General features: G+C 33.5%; 1 protein-coding gene across 3 annotated transcripts; it reads right to left on the reverse strand.

Annotated features, from left to right (window-relative positions):
- Position 1: 1 nt before the first annotated feature.
- LOC106073608 (uncharacterized) lies at positions 2-18,928 on the reverse strand. 3 transcript variants are annotated; one of them, XM_056011014.1, is made up of 7 exons: positions 18,716-18,927; positions 17,469-17,795; positions 15,387-15,502; positions 15,081-15,282; positions 12,336-12,521; positions 8,721-8,795; positions 2-972 (listed from the first exon to the last, which is right to left on the reverse strand). In XM_056011014.1, the coding sequence occupies exons 1-7, from the start codon at positions 18,771-18,773 to the stop codon at positions 953-955; spliced, it is 984 nt and encodes a 327-aa protein (XP_055866989.1). In that variant the 5' UTR covers positions 18,774-18,927; the 3' UTR covers positions 2-952. The 3 variants fall into 3 exon arrangements, with proteins under 3 accessions (XP_055866989.1, XP_055866990.1, XP_055866988.1); XM_056011015.1 differs by lacking the exon at positions 2-972 and having other exon boundaries at positions 6,221-8,795; positions 17,571-17,795; positions 18,716-18,928; XM_056011013.1 differs by lacking the exon at positions 2-972 and having other exon boundaries at positions 6,221-8,795; positions 18,716-18,926.
- Between the last annotated feature and the right edge of the window lie 4,682 nt (positions 18,929-23,610).

Genomic DNA, 23,610 nt, shown 5'->3' on the forward strand with positions numbered 1-23,610 from the left:
GTCTTATTTAAATCTTTAGAACATTTTTAATTGAGATATTTTAACGCTAGAAGCAAGCTTAAAAGAAAACAATCAATTTCTATTACAAGAAAAACGTTTATGCTGCCTTGTCAAATCAAACCTCATAAATTACAGATGTCACTTCAAAAGACAAAATAATTTCTTCTAATAGTATTAGTAGATTTATTTGCAAGTCAAGCGAAGAACACATTTTACACAAAATTATATAAATACAAAAAAAAAATATATCACAAGTTTTTATAAATTACATAAATAACATTTAACGGGAGATCATTAGATATAACAATTGTTGTTGGGTTCGGCATACAACCCAGTGTTTAAGATATGTAACAAATCCGTTTGCACGGTCAATATACATAGACAATAACGTTCAGGTCATTGTCAATGGAGATCATCGATATCGTATACTTTTTCCCAATTTCAAATATTGGTGCCAACTGCAAATTGTTCAAATATTTACGTCTATGCAATTTAACTTTTGGAATTATAAAGTTTTAAGGTAATTCAAGAATGGAGGATAGAGAGAATATCTGTTTCAAAATTATGTAAACGCCACTGTCAAGGAGGCTGACCGGGTTATTGGATCACATTGTGTATGTGTATAATAATGAACTTGTTTATGTCAGATCAGTTTTTTTAAGACCTTAAATAGATGTAATTAAGCGTCATTTCTTCTTCTTCTTCATTCTCATTGTTATGTTGGAGTGTTCAGATGACTAGACCAATACATGAGATAAACTGCGCAGTGGTTTCCAAATCAGGGAGCTCTCCATATAGTTTTCTTTCTATTGGGGTGTTTTGGAGCCAGTGTCTTATACAGGCCTCTTGGTAAAGAGAGCAGTTTTGGAGGACGTGGTCGGCATTTTCTGGTGATACTCCACATGGGCAGATTTCACTGGTTCAAATTTGAGCTTCCGGTAAATATGTTGTCTCATTCTGTTGTGTCCGGTCCTGAAAGCGTCATTTGATAAATATGTATGCAAACATAAGAAAAGTCTTCATACGAGAATATATAACGAAAGAAGTCAACTATCGGGGGTCATTGTTTAGTGTGCGATTCATTGGTATTGATCGTTAATATCATAACGTTTACTGTATTTTTTAAATAATATTATGTAAAGTAAGTTTAAAGTTTATTACAAGGGAATTTTTTTTCTGTGTGCTAACTGCTTTGCTACTATTAGGCTGTAGATCTAGAACTACATACTATAGATGAGATTAGTAGATTTATGTTAATAAATTAAGTGGAATAAATCTATTGTTCTAAATTTTAGAATCTAAATAGGTTCTACGTATACTGTTTACGCTATTCACGGTTCTGCGTATACCGTAGGCATAGTCATATCACCACACAGGGCATGTGATTCCCGAAACAATCAAATATATAGTGAACACTGCACTCATCATAAATCTCTGGAATCAATGGTATTGTCATTAGGTAGAATCCATATCTATATCCACATTTCAGATCGGTTCTAGATAAGAAATCTAGATTTTATCTTCAGACTTGATTGTCATTCATCTAGATCTAGCTCTACCTGACTAAAGTGTTTAATTATTTATTAAAATGTCTACATCTACTATCCAGATAAATTCCATATACAGCACTGGCGGATCCAGGGGGGCGGACGAATTTTAGTATAGAAGTCACACAATTTGTATACGAATTTATTACTTATGTTAATAATATATACTAATTATTTCTATTTCAAACTTTTTTTAGATTATTTCGCCCCCCCTCTAGTATGTTGGCCGATTAGGTGGGGTCGGGAGGGGGCGATAGCATCAATCCGCCCCCCCCCCCCCAACCATAAACTTTTGAGTGGGGGGGGCGGTCCAATTTATTTGTAGAAATCACAGCTTGCCAAAAGAATCAATTAAATATCTTTATGATTAAAACTTGTTATTGATATTTTAACCGATATTTATATTATGTCGTTCCCCTGTTGTCCGATTGGTGTGTGTGTGGGGGGGGGGGGGGGGCCAAACCTCTACTGCCCTTCCCACCTAAACCCTTTGAGTGGGGGGGGGCGGTCCTACTTTTATGGAGAAATCATAGTTTGTGAGCAAGATTAGTTGCATTGATATATAAATTTGATATTATGTCGCTCTCCTTCGGGTATCTTGGCCGATACGGTGGGGTAAGGGGGGGGGGCGATTGCATGTACTGCCCTCCCCGCTCTAGCCCTATGAGTGGGGGGGGCGGTCATATTTTTATGGAGGAATCATAGTTTGTGAACAAAAATAGTTGAATTTCTATATAATTGATATGTGAAACCATTTGTACATTATGTCGCACCACACTCTAATCTCAAATTTTATGATTAGTAAATATGAAAGGAAAAAGGTGGAAGGGGCGATACATGCAATCTCCTTTCCCTCATCGGACGAAGCAATAATTTTTCTTTTTGTATTACAGTTAAGAAATTACAAAATGTAAAAAAAAATCAGCCACTAATATAATTTATATATGCTATAAATTAAATTCTCGTATCGAGTGGCCCCACCCTTATTCTTTAATGCCAAATGCAATCATTAGCAGAAATTATAAAAAGGAGCGAGGATAAATCGTTTTCATTCTACCGCCCCTCCCATTTCCAGACAGAGTTTATAATATGTAATTTCACATGAATTTATCATAATTATTTTAAGAAAGACTTTGCTTTGGAAAAATTAGAATTCTAACAAAAATTTTCAATATAAGAGTCACGATTGAGATGAGTAGCCTTTTTTCCAACCTCTACTCAATCTAATATTTTTCTAGTTAAATTTGGGACTATAACTCACAATTTATGCTTGAATTTTATTGAATATTATTTATCGAATTTTTTTTTTCGGCGGCGATCCTCAAAGCCTTAATCTAAATATGTGGGGTGTCTGATCTTTTCAAGGAACAAATCGGTTTTATTTGCAATGTATTAAGGGCGTATACATTCAAATTAGAATATTTTTCAATTACAATATTATTCAAAAGCTCCTTTTTTAATAGGGTGAATAATGAGCTTTAGGTAAGGAGAATGCGTTTCTTCAGTGAAGAATGCAAGAAAATGCTTTTAGCTTCGGGGCTTCGCCCCGAAAATCACTGATGAATAGTGAGCTGTAGTTGTCAGGAGCAGGCGTTTCTGCAGTGAAAAATGCAAGAAAACGGTTTTTGGCGTCGGGGCTTCGCCCCGAACTCCACTGATTAATAATGAGCTGTAGATGTCAGGAGAATGCGTTTCTTCAGTGAAGAATGCATGAAAACGCTTTATGCGTCGGGGCTACGCCCCGAAACTCACTGATGAATAGTGAGCTGTAGATGTCAGGAGCAGGCGTTTCTGCAGTGAAAAATGCAATAAAACGCTTTTTGGCGTCGGGGCTTCGCCCCGAACTCCACTGATTAATAATGAGCTGTAGATGTCAGGAGAATGCTTTTCTTCAGTGAAGAATGCATGAAAACGCTTTATGCGTCGGGGCTACGCCCCGAAACTCACAGATGAATAGTGAGCTGTAGATGTCAGGAGCAGGCGTTTCTGCAGTGAAAAATGCAAGAAAACGCTTTTTGGCGTCGGGGCTTCGCCCCGAACTCCACTGATGGATAAAGAGCTGTAGATGTCAGGAGAATGCGTTTCTTCAGTGAAGAATGCATGAAAATACTGAGAAATACTGCTTATTTATTGTTATAATATCAGGTGACCGAGCCTCGCTCGGATGAATAATTTGTTAAGGAAGGATATTTACCCGAAGTTATTTTGGGAATATTGTTGTAATTACGAAAATGAACTATCGGGTAAACACTATCAATCCGAAGAGTTGCTTTTTAGTTCTTTCAGTTCTCAATGTAATTGTACATGGCGATAAGAATAGAAAGTCCCTATAGAAAACCACAGCTCACGTCTTAACGTTTTACATTGCTTCTTTCATGTAGAACTATTGGGCTATTATAGGCTTGTAAGAAAGTCTTTGCAGTATAACTTCTAAAATGGTTACTTCATGACATTTAATACTGCAATTAGTATATTCATTATGGCTCTGAGACATGGACACTTTACAGGAAAAACTAAGACTTCTTGAGTGCTTTCATTAAAGATGCTTGCGCTCCATCATGGACATACGGTGGCAGGACCCGCACTACAACCAGCGATGTCCTTGCCAACGCCGGTATGGACAGTATAGAGGGACTTCTTATGGTCCGACAGTTGCACTGGGTAGGGCACGTATCCCGTATGGGAGACGAACGAATGCCAAAGGCAGTCTTTTTTTGTGAGCTAAAATGTGGTCGACGTGACAGAAGCGCTCCACGGAAATTCTTCAAAGACCAGCTTAGTCGTCAACTTTTCTTGGCTGACATAGAAGAGAGCACCTGGTTGTATGCGGCCTCCGAACGAGACAGCTGGAGGTCTCTCACGAAGGCCGCGGGATACACATTTGAGACAAAAAGAAAATCTGCTCCCGAGAACAAACGCAGACGGCGAAAAGAAAATCTAAATCGGCCACCTGCGGACAATGGTTATGCTTGCCCTGGATGTGGCAAAATATGTAGGTCACAGTTGGGGCTGCACAGCAAAGGGAAATACTGCATTCCTCACTTATCTTCGGACTCGAATTTCATACCATTTTGCAAGAATATCGCTGTTTGTATTGTGGTCTTTGGTGAAGTCGTTCAAGAAGTCTTAGTTGCTTTCTATAAAGTACTCATGTCTCAGATCCACATAGATGAGTTGAGAGAATACTGGTTGACACTGATTTTCGTAGACAGGCGAGCGATTTATTTCGCCACACTCTCGCTTGGAGGCGTCCAAAAGCACGACTATCCATGATCACATATCAAACTCTCTTTAAAGCAATGCGTCAATTGATTCAATGCTTCCCAGATAATGTGAAGTTATCTACCACTTTAAGGGATGTCTATGGCAGTGATCTTTGGGCTGAGTAGGTTTTATTGGGTGACTTTTGGAACATGACTTCTGTTTTACCGAGGTTTATAGGTTAACAAATAAAAAAAAGGCAGCAGCGTGATGAAAATTCGTTGACCGCGAGCTGGATATCATCAGGGCCAGCCCTAGGCCTATGCTGTCACAGTGGTGGACCCCGAAGGTTCAAAAGCCCCGCGCTAATTCTAGGTGTAAATTATTAAATTAAACCATTATAATTTATAATAGGGTTCCCGTGGTCTCCTTGTTTTCAAGGAGCTCCTGGAAATCTCCTGAAACTCATAAAAATGTCCTTAAAAAGACAAAATTGTCACTTTGGGGTGTCAATCAATATGGTAAACGCCAGTCCTACGCGTGATATAAAAAAACGGCATCGTCAGCTTTCATTTAATAAAAATGTAATGCAAATACGAATTTATTTTCTAATACAAAATCTTTATGTTCACTTATTATCCTTATAAATACCCTTACTGGTCCACGCGCAATCCTCATTTTTTTCACATAGGGCCCCGCAAATGTTAGGGCCGGCCCTGATTGTGCAAGTAAGGCATAGATAAGCTGTGTTGTGAACATTTCCTACGTTTTGGTATTGGACAGCAGACTTCGAAGCTTAAACACATTGCAATAATTCACCAGCAAAATAATAACAAAGTAAAAGCTACCTATGGGTGTAAGCAATTCAAGTGTAAACAATTTATAAAGCCTTTAAAACACAATAACTAATCATACATAAAGATATTTCATTATTTTTCTTCCATAGTTTCATAATGGATCAATGTAAATTAAGATGGTGCGCAAATGTTTAATTACGCCAATTGAATCATTAAAACTTTTTTCTTGTTTGCGAAGAAATGTCTTAGTGTACTGCTGTGAGCCTAGTGACGTAAGCGGTGTCAAGTTTTTTTTCCCATTGACGTCATATAGAAAATTTCATTCATAAAACATTCTAGCCAAAATAAATTTTTCGATAATGAGCCATTTTCAAACCGATATAACGGTCGACCTTGAGTTTTCCCGATGTGGCCAATGAGTTGAGAATTTTTTTCTCACTATTATGCACATACCGTGAACTTTTAAAGAAAATCGTTAGAGCCGTTTTCGAAATAAAATTTATATATATATATATAAATATAAATATATATACATACATACATACAAGAATTGCTCGCTTAAGAGTATAGGATATATATATATATATATATCTGTGTGTGTGTGTGTGTGTGTGTGTGTGTGTGTGTGTGTGTGTGTGTGCTGTACACACGTTTATGTATAGGGTTAGGGTTTACTGGGCGTTAGAGTTAGGGTTTGGAAAAAATCGCCCCCCCCACTCCAAAGTTCTGGATCCGCTAGTGATATACAGTATATATCTAGATCTAGATAAATTTATAGCAAGTCTAGATCAGACTTAGTAGACTACCATCTACACAATATAGAATATACTTCTTTTTATTGATCTACTTAATATACTAATATAGTATACTAGACTTAAATCTAGTCCCAAACGAAGACTAAGTCTAAGACACTAGAGTTACAAGGCACTATCCCTCAAAGTAAGAAGACGGCAAAGTTAAAGGTGATTCAATCAGGAATGCGTTTGAGTGGCTGATGCTTGTATGTTTGTAATGGGCTTAATCTTCGCATAAATCTACCAATGCTTAGACAAACGTCTTACAGCTGCAAGAATTGTCTTATCAAAAGCGTCAACAAAACAATAAATATGCTCATTGAAATTGTATTTAAAAAAAGACTTCTTCTTCTTCGTTCTCATTTTTATGTTGGAGCGTTCAGATGACTAGACCAATACATGAGATGAACTGCGTAGTGGTATCAGGGAGCTCTTCATATAGTTTTCTTTCTATAGGGATGATTTGGGGCCAGTGTCTTGTGTGGGCCTCTTGGTAAAGAGAGCAGTTTGGGAGGACGTGGTCGGCATTCTCTGGTGACACTCCACATGGGCAGACCTAACTGGTTCCAATTTTTAGCTTCCGGTACATGTGTGGTGGCAATCTGTTGTATCCGGTCATAAGTCGAACGATTAGACGTTGATCATGTCGGAATAGCTTATGTAAGTATTATCTTCCTTGTGATTTGGATGAGAGCTCGTCCTTTCTCATTTATTTTAATTACGATTAATTTCTTCAGTTATATTTGGATTTAGTGCAGAGTTTAATTGTGATTTTGTTCTCCCATTCTTGGCATCGAGTGTGTCAGCCTTCTCATTTCTTTCAAGCTGTTTATGAGCTCATATACAAAAACAGAGACCAAAATTAGTAAAATATAGTAAAATATATTTATATTCGTTTTATGAATAATCTATAAATTTAGATGAAAAATAAAATGCAAAACAAACGATGAGCATAAACTGTATTTGTATTTTCGTATTAACTAGGCGTTGTATTTAGGCCTAAGTCTTGAGTTTCAGGTATGACTGCTGGAAATGAATATCTATGTAATTTTATCAACTATCCCTATTAATATTGTTTGAACTCATGTAAAAGTAGGGAAATAAAAACCGTGCAAAAAATTTTTATGCTACTACTTATTAGCATATTAAAAGTGTAAATTTAAACAAACATAAAAAATATATTTAACATACAAAAATATTTACTTACCTGAATGAGAACTACAATGTCGTAAAATTCGACAAGTTTTTAGTTCAATTTTTACACCATTTACATAGGACGTCATAAATAGTATTCGTTATATGAAGCGTTATTAAGAACGCCAGCAGGCCAGCACTGTGCCAACGGTCAACCGTGACGACGGGCGAAGCTTTAGGAAACTACAATAATCTGAGCACACTCGTGCATTTCAAGCTTTATATGGTAATTCGATCACCCAGAAAGACCTTTTGGGACCCTATAATAAGAGTAAATGAGTCAAGACTATTCGGAATTCAGATTCTGTCCGATTCTGTCCACTACTGTAGAATCCAGTTCAAGTCAAAGACGAGACGAAGAGGCCAATATTGTTTGGTACAGAAACACTGAGTTTAAATGGTAGTATTGTTATGCACGATGAAGCATATGTAAAATCAGTGTATCGTAATGAGAATGGTGTAGTATTAAGACAAAGATTTAAGTTACTTTAATCATTAGTTGTTAATTTCTTTCAGTTAGTTATGTCGCATGGTGTTTGTAAATTTTGCCATGGATAGTCTTTGAATTGATGAAAATATAAAATCTACTATAAACAGTTATTTTTTTTCTTTTTTTTTTCTCTTTTTTTTTTCTTGTTACTAGTATTTCCATCTTCTTTTCAAATGAGATTCAAAAACGGTAAAGACATTTACTGGCAACATTTAGATATTTTTATCTATTTTTTTAATATGTAACTGACGTGTCCAGTTTTATGAGAGTCGATTTTCTGTTGACCACGTTTGTGGACTCAAATCTAATTGACTTAAAAACCCATGAAGACGACGACTTTAATTGAATGAGTTTAAAATACGTATATAATGTCAAGTTCTCCGTATCATCTACTTTACTTACGTTTAATGTATGGTCTCGGGACATAATTAAAAAAAGAGGTACTGTCATATTTATTTTAAAAAATCTACCTCATGCTCCATAATGTAGTTCAGACTTACTGATTTGTTTTCTCTGCTAATATTATGACTAGAACCCTAAATGTATACTTCATTAGGTAGATTTATACTGAGTTTTACGGCTTAAATATACACCTAAATATATATTTTTCACTATTAACTTTGCATAACCTACTTCTATTACATATACCAAGATTAAAATCTAAATTGACATCAAAACATTGATTCAAAGGAATTACCTGATAATAAAAAGATGTTGTAGTTCTCGTAAAGCACATTGTCTATTTTAAAACTGTTTGCTTTGCAAATAAATTCTGTAAAATATTTGTTATAAAAAGTTCAGAACAAAATCATATTTAAAATAATCAATGTAGACTAATCTAAAAGAAATAAAACAGGTCGTCCCAGAGGCGTAGTGAAGGCTAGTGCTATTTCTGATGTAATCATTATGCTGCATAAGATATACTGTGCATCACAAATTTAATGTCTTGTTTTATAATGAAAACATATTTTATTTCAAACATGATTCTATATTACAATTTAAAGACCAGTGTTTGAATGAAATTGCTATTAGTGTTCAATAAACAATAAAATAAATATTAGAAAACAATATTATTTTTTTAGCTAGATCTAGACCCATATTCTAACTCTTAAATCTGTATTGTATGCAGATAAGATTTAATTAATGTAAGTTCTTATATTTTGTGTGTGTGGTATATATATATATATATATATATATATATATATATATATATATATATATATATATATATATATATATATATATATATATATATATTTGAGGTCAGCGTTTCTACAACTGTCGAGATCATCCCCAGTTGAAGTAAAGTCTTTATTTTATCTCCCCAATGGGACCTTTTATATCATAAGCAAGATAAAAGAAAACGATTCTAGTCTCTACTTTGTACACCAGTATGGTCACATTTCCTCCTATGTACGCAACATAGTTCAGTTGACGCTTTTTACGTAATTAGACAGTGCAGATTTGTGAAAACGAGTAAGATCTAACTATCACGTCCATTACACTAGTACAGAGATTCCAAACCAAATGTGACCTTGCTAGCCATTTTCATTTTATGTCGCGGCCATATCAAAGAATAGATACAAATACGAAATTAAATTATTTTTTTTTAGAAACCAATGAATCGTGTACTTACATTAATTAATGGAATATTTGAAGTTAATCTTTTTTTTTAGATTTGCAAAATGGCATCATTTCTTTACTTAAATTATGAGCAGTCACCGACTCATTTTCTTTTTTTTTTTGTTTTTAAATATTCTCGTAAATTCTCCGATCTCTAGGCGTAGTTTAACAATCTTTTGTTCGCGGCTAAAACCAAGAATGCCGTCATATTACTTTCATAATGCGTTTCTATGCCGTTGTTGTTTTTGTAACAGCCCTACTTTATTGACAAATCAAATATGTTGGCTTAGAATCATATTTCACAGAAAAGTAAAAATCGTTAAACTTTTCTGGTAGATTTTACATTCAGAGTCCCATTTCATAAGCGTACAAATGTTAAAGGTCATTGAGCCAATCCATCAGAGAAAACGTTAGCACTCTAATGAAGTCAAAGATACATTTTTCAACTTTTATTTTAGAGGGATTTTGTTTACTTTGTACCAACGTTTCGGCGGGCCTAATGTAATCACGTCGAGTGCCGGATTTGGCCCACGGGCCATATTTTGGGACTCACTGCACTACTATTAGATACTCAACTGATTTAAACGTCTTTCAGAGTTTAGTATTAACATATCCAATGCCTTCTTTAATGAAACTTCATTTTGGGATGTATTAAAACTTTGAAAAAAATTGTTTTTGGCCTGCAAATTTATTATAGTAAGAAAACGTGTGTTGTAGACCATCAATCTTATTACTGTACGTGAAAAGAAGAGGTAAATAGTTTCAAATAATTCTAATTTAGCTACAGTAGCTCCAAATAAATTGAAACACTAATCTTGCAACAATTACATATTGTGCATAATTCCAAATTATGTTATATTTTTTTCAACCTCATTCTCTGTTATACGCCAGATATGAGGTTTAGTATCTGAAGCAATATTATAATAATAGTGTGATCTATATTTTCTTAATAAAAAATGATCGGTTTAAAGAAGTATTCTTGAACAAGTATTTCTTAAAATCCCCCAAATAATTCTTTGATTTAAAAAAATCATGTTGGTAAAAACAATATCTCCTATTCTTAAGACTTTTAACTTTTGGTATCGATGAGCGATAACAGAAGTCGAATATTGCCCTGTAAACCACAAGGTCTGAAAGCGGAACTTTTTTTTTTATCCTGAAGGCTTTCTAAATTTAGTGATTTTACTAAAGGCTTTACTCTAGTCGAATGTGAATATTCGTTTGTTATGAATCTCATTCTTTTCTGTTTCTCTTCTGTCTGTAGTGGATACAAGTAAGCTAGAAGTTAAAGAATGGTGAATAGGTTTTCGAAATTATTAGGTTTATTTTTACATGATAGCTTTACAGGAAGAATTTGTATAATCGTAATATTCGTGGCTATATATCACAACACAGTATTGTACTTAATAAAACAAAATTTAGGTCAAGTATATTTTGAGTTAGGAGATACTTGCTATCGAAGCAGGACGTTTTGGCGCCGCCGTTTTGGCGACGCCGTTTTGGCCCCGCCGTTTTGGCGCGAAGGTCGTTTTGGCGCGAGCCGTTTTGGCGACGGGACGTTTTGGCGCTAAATACATTATGTACGTTTATTGTATTATTTCTTTTAAAAGAATTATTCATATCTATGTTTTGCATGAGTGTTTGTGTTAAGACATATTTTTCACGTACTAAATGTAAATGTGTGTTTGTTTTTCACATCATTTTCTTTCATAAACATTTTGGCTTGTGTATGTGTGTTTATTAAGAGGCACACTTTTATTTTCAAAAAAGTTTTAGATGTTAACATGGTTTTTGTTATATTAAAGTGTGACACTTAGCTAGTTACACTAATGTCAAATAAAAAATATCCTTTGGAAAGAAATCCAAAAATGTCATCCAGTGCGATTAGCAGAACATATAGCATTAGCATGTCATTTCCATTCAGGAATCTGACTTATTATAGGCCTATATTCATGAAATAAGCAAAACCTTTATAATTAAAAAAAACAAAACGGTGTTAGAATTCACACTATACATACAATATTATGGTAGATTGAAATAAACATTGTTATAAAAGCTACGTGCTTATTAAATAATCGTCAAATGATATCTCGCGCCAAAACGTCCCGTCGCCAAAACGGCTCGCGCCAAAACGTCCCGTCGCCAAAACGGCGGGGCCAAAACGGCGTCGCCAAAAAGGCGGCGCCAAAACGTCACGTACCGACTTGCTATTGTTGGGCAGCTTGCATCTCACACTGCTAAACTCTTGCAGATCATGCAATATTGCTGGTCCCAAACTGCGAAGATATTTGTGAACAGCTTTGTGGGCGACATTGGTCCAACCCTAACTAATGCACAGGCTTTCATCTCACTCTATGGGATTATCCATAGTCACTTCGCGACAGAATGAGGCTATATATCAGATTGATATGTACATTCAATAAATTAGCTAATATTACTTCGTGTTCAGGGAAAACCAGTACGGGGCGCCAACAAAAGTGTCATGCACATAGCGCCAATTATGATTGTTAAGCCTCTGGGTCCTTCCATAATTTAATAATAATAATAATAATAATCACTGTTATGCATGAGGAAATTAGTTTTACAATTATGCAATAAAAAATGAAATACGTGAATGGTGTGTTAAATATGAATGCTAGTAAAAAAACAAAACAAAAAAAAATATGTATTATTTTTGGTATGAAATTACCAGTGTTATAATTATCAACTGCAAATCTTAAATGGTTAGAGTAGGATATGCTTTCATTAGTGCTAGCATTGATCCATGAGTATAGCACATTTGTTGAGCCTAATTCATTTAATACACATTCGCAGTCTATCAGAATATATTTCTTCACATGTGTAGGACAGTTTACTAATGTAATATAAGGACTCTCTGAAAAGAGATATGAATACAAACGTCATTAAATAAAACAATTTTTTTTTAAATATTAAAGTCAATGGCGTCTATGTATGAAAGAAAACAATCCAACCTAAAGACTTACAAAAAATGGCGGTAGGTAATACATATGACTAGGTAAATCACTATGTAACATCCGTAAAGGGAGAGACAGAGAAAGAGAGAAAGAAAGAGAGAGAGAGAAAGAGACAAGGAGCTAAAGTTAACATAAAAATGGAGAGAATATTAAAAGTAATATATATATATATATATATATATATATATATATATATATATATATATATATATATATATATATATAGAGAGAGAGAGAGAGAGAGAGAGAGAGAGAGAGAGAGAGAGAGAGAGAGAGAGAGAAATATAAGCGAGAGAAGAAATAATACAATGAAAACCAGAAATAAGAGAGACATAGTGATATAAATAGAAAAAAAAAAGAGAGAGAGAGCCAGCCTAACCAGTGGTAACTTCGGTGAAATCGTATTCTTTTTGTGATAAGAGGCTTCAATTGAGGCCCTATATCCTATCTATGTTACAATGAATTCTTGGGACTACGAAGGCAAAGAAAATGTCAAAGGGCTTTTCATAGTGTTATTATCGTTTAGGGATGTTTGAGATAAAAACAACTTTATAACATCAAAAGAATGAAAATGTAGGTCTCGGTAGGATTTTTATTTTATTTCAAGTTCATATTACTGTATAACAAACTATTTAATCTAAAGAAAGTGAAAATCAAGACCACCACTCTTGCATCGTTTAGGTTAAAAAATACGTACATTAACACTTTCAGACCCAGTAATCTCTTTCTATGGCCAACAGTTAACGAGCTCTTTAAGTAACCAGCGAAACGACCAATCGTTTTTACTTTTTTTCCCCAAATAATGTCAGCTTTCTATAAAAGTTGGGTAGACTTTAAGGAGCCAAAATATACCAAAACTAAAGATCTCAGTTTTCATTGAGGTTTGAACTCGATCTTCGGTAATGAATTATATCGCATAACCACTGATCTGCCAGGTCTCCCCTTTGTATCTCTTAAACGCTTTTTTAAAATACGTAACAAAGAATATATATATATATATATATATATATATATATATATATATATATATATATATATATATATATATATATATATATATATATATATATATATATATATATATACATATATATACATATATTTCTATTGCAATCTTCGAAACAATAATTATATTATCTATTCCAACTCTACCCACAGAAAGGTTCAAGCCTGCCCAACTGTCAGGACTGAGTTCTGGTCAGCCTGAGTCTCCTGTTTACTGTAGAGGAGAAGGGGGGCAATTCAGGTTGTTGACTTCAAAACTGTTATTGTTGTGGATTATGTGAGATGTTTTTTATTGAACATAATGTAACTCATAATAAGGCAGTGTGGTTTTGTTCCTAGTCCAGGACAGTTGGACTTTTGGATATAGATAGTCTAAGTGTAGACTCTAATTATTTCTCTGTGTTGTCACTATTCAGTCTATGGAATATTAAGCTGTTATATTTTTAATTGATACTGGATATTTCAAATGTCTGAACTGATTCTGTATTATAGTACAGATAATGTAATAAACATGTTATATGTCTGGGAGTTGGCATTCTGAATCTTGGTTCTGTCGTTGTATGTGTCGTTGTGGTATTGCCCAGGACTTGGGTACATTTAGTAATACACATACGTATATTAGAGAGGAAATGAGAGAAAATAAGAAGAAATGAGAAATGAGAAGAAACATGTTTTATATAACTAATTTTAAATAACGTCAAATGACTTTAAAAAATAACAACCTCACTAAAAAGTTTCTCTATACTGAATTAGTTATTCAGACAAACGACTAATAAGTTGATATTTATTCATTATGCTTTTTTTCTTTAGGCCTAACTGAAGTAACCGTATGAAGAAATATTTTTGGTTTCTAATGCCGTGCAATGCTTGAATTATAATGTAGAGTGAATTAGAGGCCAGAGGAAACCATACAAGTGCGCATATTTGTCTGGGGCGCATAACGAATGAGGAAGGTCTTTTCAATTCAGGTCGATAGTCTATGTGGTAGAAATTACGATGTGCAAGTTAAGAAAAAAAAATAGGGGTTCCAGAGAGCGAAAGAAAGAGAGAGAGAGAGAGAGAAGGAAAGAGAGTGAGACGTCAAGTTTCATTGTAACAGATACATTCACTGGATAAAAACGTACTTTAGGTTGATCGTTAAAACATGGCCATTGTGTACTGCTATTACTCAGTTAAAGAATGTAATCTATTTAATCGTTTTCTTTATGCATTGACCTTTTTGATCTTTAGTATAAGGTCAATATTTTTGTGAAACGAAAATGCAATGCATTAAAGACATTCTTACTTGCTTTAAAATAATTCAGATATGTTTTAGCTTATATTTTATTAAACGTTGTGACATGGAACGTTTAATAAGTGTTTTTACCCCCCAAAAAACAAATCGATTGCACCTTTTAGAATGGCAACTTAATGTTAAAATAAAAATTGTGCGCTTAAAAATTATTTTGACTTACTGAAGATAATTTCCGTTGAAATGTTTGTCCCATATACGACGTCACTTTTATCATTGGATATATTAGGATAAATGATTGCCTCAACTCTATAAGTACCTATTTCTGTTAATTGTATTGGTTTTATAGCATTACAGTTGGACACAGAGTAACCCGTCTCGTTTTTGTGAGAGTAGATCACATTTTCAAATTCAAAAGCTCTTTGCTAAAACGAGAAAAAAAGGCATGAAGTTAATTTTTTTTAAAATTACAATCACACTGGATACAAATTACAAATTAATGGACAATTTATTATTTATGTCTACTTACCCCATTGTAACTTATATAAAATGTACATTTAGCCTTTGGATACACTCTTTTTGTGGTGCAAAATATATTAATTTCATCTTTACTCAAAGAGAGACATTGATTTTCAACTGGTTTGACTGCAATAGAAAAGAAAAAAAAAAAGATAAAACATGCATCCTTTTTTTTGTAGATAGAAATTTTTAAAAAGACGGTTGTTTTGAATTTTTCTTTTAATGGTGCCACTCAACTCTAATCGGAAATTAAAGTGGTATGTCGTTGTGCTGACCTCATGACAACCTGCTCGTTAACCGTTGACTAAAACACATCATTCTTACGGAAGGTCTGAAAGGGGAACTAGAATTTATTTATTTTTTTTTACTGCTTTTATCATTAACTAGCTTTCTGAATAGAAGTAATACGTTAAAATAATAATAATAATGATAATAATAATAATAATATTGGATGTGCTGGGTGTAATATTTTAATATTACCCTACGCATGACGTAGTGATCAAAGGCCAAGGTGTGTTATGGAAGTAGTGGAAATCTTTTGAGAGATGGGAACGATTAGAATCCTTATGATCATGACGCTGAGAACTCTTGACGACCATCTTTCACTTTATTGTATTTTACAATCGCTCTTTTTTGATGATGGGCGCATAATTTTTAGCATGGAAATATAGTTTTATTTTTTCAAATAAAGACTGACTTCACCCATCCTCAGGATATCATGTCGCCTAATTAAGTTTTGCTTTCATTCTTTTTAAACATTAAAATTGTAAACTTTGTTGTAAACAAAAAGAATAACAAACACGTGTTCAGCAATATGAATCGATGAATCGTCTTGTGTACTTATTAATGAAGATGAACACAAAAACACATTTTTTACACGACCTCTATATTTACGCTTGTTCAATTTTTATAGTTCGTAATGACATTTAATTTTATTTTTTTTGTCCAGTCAATAAAAAGGAATGTATTAAATATTATTTATTTCATTATTTTTACAATTACCATTTGTTAGATAAAATGATAAGATGATGAAAAGAACAGATGGGAAATGACCAGAGGATGAAATAACCAGGCGATAAAATGACAGGGAATAAAGTGACCGGGAACCAAAATCACTAAAATTTTACACTTTATCAATATCTTTTTATAAACTAAATATTTAGGTAGTATATATAGAGAGAGACATGAGAGACAATAACATGTCATCTGGTGTTTTGTGATTTGCAAAGCCAATTCAGCTCTACTCTCTTTCTATTACAATACCTCCGTAATCAAAAGCACATATTTTCTATATCTTTACCGACTCCAAATAGGTTTATATTCATATATGTGTGTGTGTGTGTGTTTTCCACGGTACTATAAAGGATAACCAAGTTCAATGATTGCTATTTTTGTATCACCAAACCGAATCTCTATAACAATAAATTGTTTAGGCACTGCATTATTATTGCCATGTTGGGCTTGTTTGTTACAATAACAAGCTAAAATGTGTTTAAAAATATACCCTTCTTGGTATAAAAAAATCTAAATAAATAGTAATTAATGAACAAATTGGTTTATTTTTCTATTGACTCATGCATTATCTATGCCAATGAATAATTGTGCAGAGTTGACTAAGCTTAGAACCAATTAATTCATTTTCTAAGTGACATCTTCCGTTATCTCTCATAGAGCTTTTATTATATTTTTGACTATTTCATTTGTGAACCATATAGGTATAGACTAGGAAAACGACCGTAATTTATAAAGGGATAATGTGCCTTATTATTTACAGAACTTCTACAAATTAAACTTATTTAGATGACGAAATTACTGAAATCGTCATTACGAAAAAGAACATATTTAATATTGGAATTGAAATCAAGAAAAACTAAACTAACATACCATAACATTGTTACATCACATCTATGAACCAGGTAAACAAGTTATACATTCTAGAAAATATGTCTTAAAAATTGTTTACACATAAACGATGTGACGAAAACACGAAAATGTGTAAAGTAGGCCTAATAGGTATTTCGAAAATATTTTTAACAGTTAACTCTTAGGTTCTTTTTTTTATTCTAATCATTTCCATTAAATTCTTACTAACCATATACTTGATATCGACACACCTCTTGTTTCAATGTCACAACATCGATTACTTCCCATTCGCCTATTTTGGGTACCAAATTTCTTTGCGCTAATGCTGTACCTTGATGAACCTCAATCTTGTATGGTGGTTCTGAGTTCTCTTTATTTTGTAGCACCCACTTGCTATTCGTCAGTTTACAGAAGAAAGGAATAATACAAATCATTATTAATGAAGTGTTTTCATAAACAACGAGGCTGTCGTTGGAATCGAAAGTTACCCATAAAATATCTATGACTACTGGAGACATTTCTTCTACATGACGACATGCTATATTCACTTCTGAAACTAAGCAAATAAAATAAAAGAATTAACAATATTTAGAGATACATAGTGAAAGATTCAAAGGGAAGAAAAGAGAGAGAAATAACAGGTAAGCCGAAAAAGTATAGAGTGCAAAATATTATTTTACTATTTTGTTTATCTGATTTAATCTGTTGGCTTATTACTATGTTCTACAAAAAAATTAAGGATCCATCCACTTTTCATGGTAGACTACATTCCCATTTCATGAATGTAAAATATGTTAAAAGTAATGGTATCAATCCATTAGAGAAAAGATGAGGACTCTAACGTAGGTAAAGATACATGTTTACATGTTTAAATCTTTTTTTTTTGGGTGGGCGGTGGGATTTCCTAAACTTTGGTCGACGTTTTGGCAGGCCGGATGAAACAACGGGCCATATTTTGTGAATTACTGGGCTGCATCGTCGTAAGATCATCTTCGTGTTTATTAAGACGTTGTCGTTGCCCTTTTGTGTCACATAAAGTCCTTTACATAAAGATGTTCGACAGTTAGTTATTGGATTTAACTTTAGACAAAGTAACATAGGACCCCCAATAGATTTGGGAAGCTGTAGGAAAACTTCCAGATTATCAATTTGTTTAAATAAATTTTATATCGTGATTTAAATCAATCGCCCATAATTTAGGTTATTTAAATGATTATAAAAAATTGTTTTGGTAGAGCTTGTAATATCAGTTTCTTTTACAGGTCTTGTAGAAAATAACTTTAATTGTACGTGGAACACAGACTGATACTTCGCGGAACCTTTGAGTTCCTTCTAACACAGGGAAACACTGCATTGTTTAAATGATTACTGCTGTCCAAAAAAGAGTGCAAAAGTCCCCTTTTAATATGATTTATAATGTCATGATACAGAATAAGAACAAAAAATAAATAAACAAAAACAAAACCTAATACTTACCACAAAATATTCGCAACCAAAATATTACAAGGAAATCGATTACCATATAATAGTTCATGTTATCTTTTTTTGTGTATGTACTGCTAGTTTAGCTGGGCTACTTAAATAATATAAAGTTTTTAACCTTACTTTATTGACCAACGCGTATTTTTCTTAAACTTGAGTAGAGTTGCTCGCGTGAATAATTAAGTTTTTATTTCCTGTCAGTGGGGAAAGAAGGTCACTTCAAATATTTACGTTTTTGTAGTTTCTACTGCCTTAGTCAATGTTCATGGTTATTGTGAGTCATACTTGCTTATAGCAACAAAGAACTCTTTGTCTACTCGGGAAACATAAAAATAGACTATAATATATAGAGCTCTAATTAAAATTGATGACGTATACACTTAAATAATGCGTTATAAATATTGTATATTTAAATAGACGCTTTAAAAAAATAAAATGGCTGCAGTTTAAATCATTGTCGGATCGAGGTATGGGGAAAGAGCAATTTTGAATATCCGTAGTCTGTCAACCATACCAGTAGAGTTGGTTTTTACAACTTTCTTTTATATCTAGCATTATATAAACTACCTTAGTTTCTCATCAATTGTCTATGTTTGGGTTTAGCTGTAATTACAATTCACTAAATAACGAACACAAAACTTAATTATTCTTGATACCATGTCTCTGGACTCTGTGATTATGCAAACTGACACTTAATTATTCTGGTAATTCCCTCATACATTTTAACAGACATACACAAATAAAAATAGATCATGCACACATGTATACATACATCTGTTACAGTGGTCATAATTTTGCGGATAAAACTCTCGATTTTTGTCAATTATCAGTAAATTAAAAACAAAATTTTGCATATTATTGATATTGTTTGATTACGTTTATATGTATCCCCCTCTTCTTTTTTTTTGTATCCGAAAGTTAGCTTGTGGATCATGTCTAAAGGGATATTTTTTAGGGCTTAGATATCTGAGTCCAATAAACTGTCGACTTTTGACGTAGGGTTGCAAAGAAAGTTTGGTAACCCAATCCTCTCATTTTACCCAGTCAGCAGCAGTTCTTAGCAGGATATCAAGAGTCAGACCAGTTTAGTCTTTTATGTTATCCAGTCTGCTTTTCTTTGGACGACCCTTTCTTCACACTACCATATTTAAAAGAGCTTTTTGAAAAAAAAAAGTCTCAGCAAAATCTGAAAAATCTTTGAAAACAACAGCCACCACCTCCATCATAATTACGTCAAGTCTCGAAGTGGGCGACTTCTGTTAATTAAAAGAAGAACAGAGCAGTACAAAAAAACGTTTGTACCGTACTCGGTCAGACTATATCAACGCCATAAAAAAGGATCAAGATGCCTGTATTTAGTCACTCAATGAACTCTTTTTTTATTGTCTCTGTTCTATTTATGTGTATGTTTCTGTTGCGGTTGCCTTTATATGAGAAGGGAGCCAAAGTAATCAAAACAAATTTCCATAAGGATCAATTATGTAGGCTTAGTCGAAGTCTTAGTAAAAGAAATAATTGTGAAAATTTTCAGCTTAATCCGTCAAGTCGGTCTTTTTGTACAGTTCAGAGACATTTAGAGTTACTAAAACAAATCTAGACAAACTCCAGATGTTTGTTAAAAGATGCTTATGCTGGTTATTAGTATTATAAGTAGGCCGGAAAAAATATCTACTTTCAATATGTGGTGGAGAACAAGGCAAAAACATATTGCACAAAATATCGAAAGCGAACGTGGAATTTACAAGAAAAGAGGAAATTGGGCAGGACCTAGCAAACGTGGAAGAGGTGAGTCATCAGGGAAGCTGAGGATACTGGATGAAGAAAGCTGCTTAGCTGCTTCATTAATATGAACTTGCTGGAGAGGTGTGGTTGCGGCCCTATGGTTCCCTTGGAGTTCAGAGCATTAATTGAAGTAAGTCAAGCCATACTCCCTAGGTTATTAGGTATAGTCTCTAGGTATATGATTATAATTATGAAATAGCAACTATAAGACTAATAGTCACAAGTAAACATTAATATACAAATAAGCCTATTTAAAATAAGAGTCAAACAAATTAACCCTTACAACGCGTGTGGTAATTTAGCCTCTAAACATCAGAATTGTAATTCCATTTTGTATGCACTCATTGTAAAACAGCTCAGCACTTAAAGGGTTAATAAACAGCTGGCCTTTTTTAAAAAGATGGACAACTTTAAAATTATACTTTAAAATAGTCATACATGAAGAAACTTACACCATAAGCATTAAATCTTTGTTAGTTCACTGAACTGCATTTTATTGATACTATATGTGGATACGTCATTTCTGTAGGTGTCCGCAGAGTACATAAAACGATCTGACAGGCCGCATGTCATATGTTGGCCGTAATTTGCCCACCACTGGTTTAATTAGTTAGAATTAGATTATATCTATTTGTTTTAATTTTTTTTTTAGGACCAGTGTCTTCTTCACTAGAAACTCTGTATGTTAACGGCAACTGATAAGTGAGAAGAGTAAAACACTCTATATAACCCAAGACGTGAAAAAAAGTGAACGAGAAACAGTTGTTGAGTTTGATACTTTTGTGTAAGCTAATAGACTTTAGAGGACTTACGACATCACTTCAATCAAGTTTTGATTGTTTGAGTAAATCATTTAAAGTCTTGTACAACTTTCGTCTATTCAAAATTACATTTTTATATATTGTTAATTACTTCTATTCCTATTTTGCATGCTACATTTTACGTTTCTTTGTTCTATCTTAAGTAAATAATTTATAATATGTTCATACTTGACATATATTACCCGTGGCCCGCTGTCTTAATTTGCGTATCACTGGTATAATCACCGATATAGTGTATTAGAAATAATAAAACAAAATAATAATTAAAAAAAAAAGCAATTGCGTAAAAGTGTCAAGGGAGATAAAATAAATATAGCTTATCGTCCTAAATATAATTTTTTAAATGTACTAATATGAGATGCGTGTGATATCATGAATCACGAATGGGCTAAGTCGCAGCTAATTATGTAAAAATGCTTTAGAATCACAAATTCGAAGGTTTATTTGATTAAAATATGAAATGAATGGACTATATTCTATATGTTCATGTATTAAAGTATAAAAATATTTGAAACAGAGTATATCTATCATCGTAGAATTAGATCCAGATGTAGATCTAGCAGGGGCGTAACTAGGGATTTTGGGGCCCGGGGGGATTGACCTCTTTGGGGGCCCCTTGCATTTTGACATATGATGAGATAATGTACGCAAAAATGTATAAGCCCAAAATCTAATTGGTTCAGTATATCAGTAAACTTAACAAAAATTATCATTAAGACTCTTTTAACCCATATCCTACTTTGTACACTGGGAGTGTACGTTTCTAAAAAAAATATATTTAATTAAGGAAGAGTTTTTTTTTAACTTTTTGTTTCGTTTCTGTTCAGGTACATATTTTTATACATTTTTAAACTGCTCTTTACTTCTTGCAGCCATTTATTATTATTTTATCGCTTTTCAAAACTTTATTATTGGTGTAAACATATTCATTTTAGTGTTTATCAATCTCTATTGGTCTAACTAAGACATTGCAAAAAAAATTTTTGAAAAATTCCACCTAGTATAGATTTTACAAGACGTACACTGCCAGTGTACATAGCAGGAAGTGGCCCCGTGAGGAATATTATATAACTTTTTTTTTTTTTTTTTTTGCTATTTATATTTAAAGTACATTATTTGTAACATTTAAAAACAAAAATTAATAAAAAATATGTTCATTTAAAGTTAAATTTTAATTTTTATTAACAAAAATTATATGAAGATTCAGTAGAAAAAACATTTTTTTTTTTTTTTTTTTTAGAAAGTACATTTTTGTACAAAGAAAACAATGAAACCAAAACCAGAATTATTTACATTGTATGGCCATGAAAAAGATTAAAACATTTAAAATGTAGCCCAACAGGGCACACTGAGCATCCTTTATTGCATGTCTTTTTGCAAATCGCACATCGTCTGGTTGTGCTGAGGTCAATTCTCATATGTTTGGCTTCCCACAACCTCATTTCCAATGGCACTCTTTTGCAAATTGCAGACTTTGAAGGAGTGGTGCTTCTACTTTTTTGGGTGTCCCACTGCAGAAACCAAGAGTTCACAACATGTCTTCTGAAAGCCAACAAGTCCAGAGGCTGTGATGTGAACAACTCAGACTGACGATAAAGTAGCCAAGCATTTTGTACACATAAATCGATTGGCCAGGCAAAAAAGGGCCACCACCACTTTTTGGTTCTGATAGAGATCCTGTATTTGGCTACATTTTGGTCAGCTCTATCAACTCCTCCCATATTTTGGTTGTAAAGTGAAATGATGTTTGGTTGTGTAACCTGAATAATTTTTTTTTCCTTTTTTGACCATCGCTGAACTGCTTTCAATGGCATGTCACCAGCAAAGTTGGAAGCAATAGAAACCACACTGTTGTCATTCCACTGTAAAATAATTAAATTGCTATGTTTATCAGATCTGTAGTCATAAAATCCTCTTTCTTTTTTCTTCATTTCAGTCCCAGGCAACAGTGGACATTGTTCAAGCCTGTTGGCTCTGATAGTGCCTGTAGCTCCAATTCCCTTTTCTGATAATCTGTCCATCAGTGCTAGAGTTGTGAAGTAATTATCAAAATATAGTCTGTAGGGTTTTGGAGGAAGGCAGGCTATAAGATTCAGCACAACGCCAGGGCCTAGCCCAAGTTCATGTCTATCGATTGTTGCTGAGGCACCAACATAAGGATCAAACTGAGCGACATAGCCTGAAGGGGTGGCTAAACTCCATACTTTGTAGCCAAACCTTACAGGTTTATTTTTTATAAATTGCTTGGCAGAATGGATTCAGAGCATACAAAAGTGGGAAAGATCC

The sequence above is a fragment of the Biomphalaria glabrata genome, chromosome 14 (assembly GCF_947242115.1).
Source record: "Biomphalaria glabrata chromosome 14, xgBioGlab47.1, whole genome shotgun sequence".
In the NCBI taxonomy this organism is placed as follows: domain Eukaryota; kingdom Metazoa; phylum Mollusca; class Gastropoda; family Planorbidae; genus Biomphalaria; species Biomphalaria glabrata.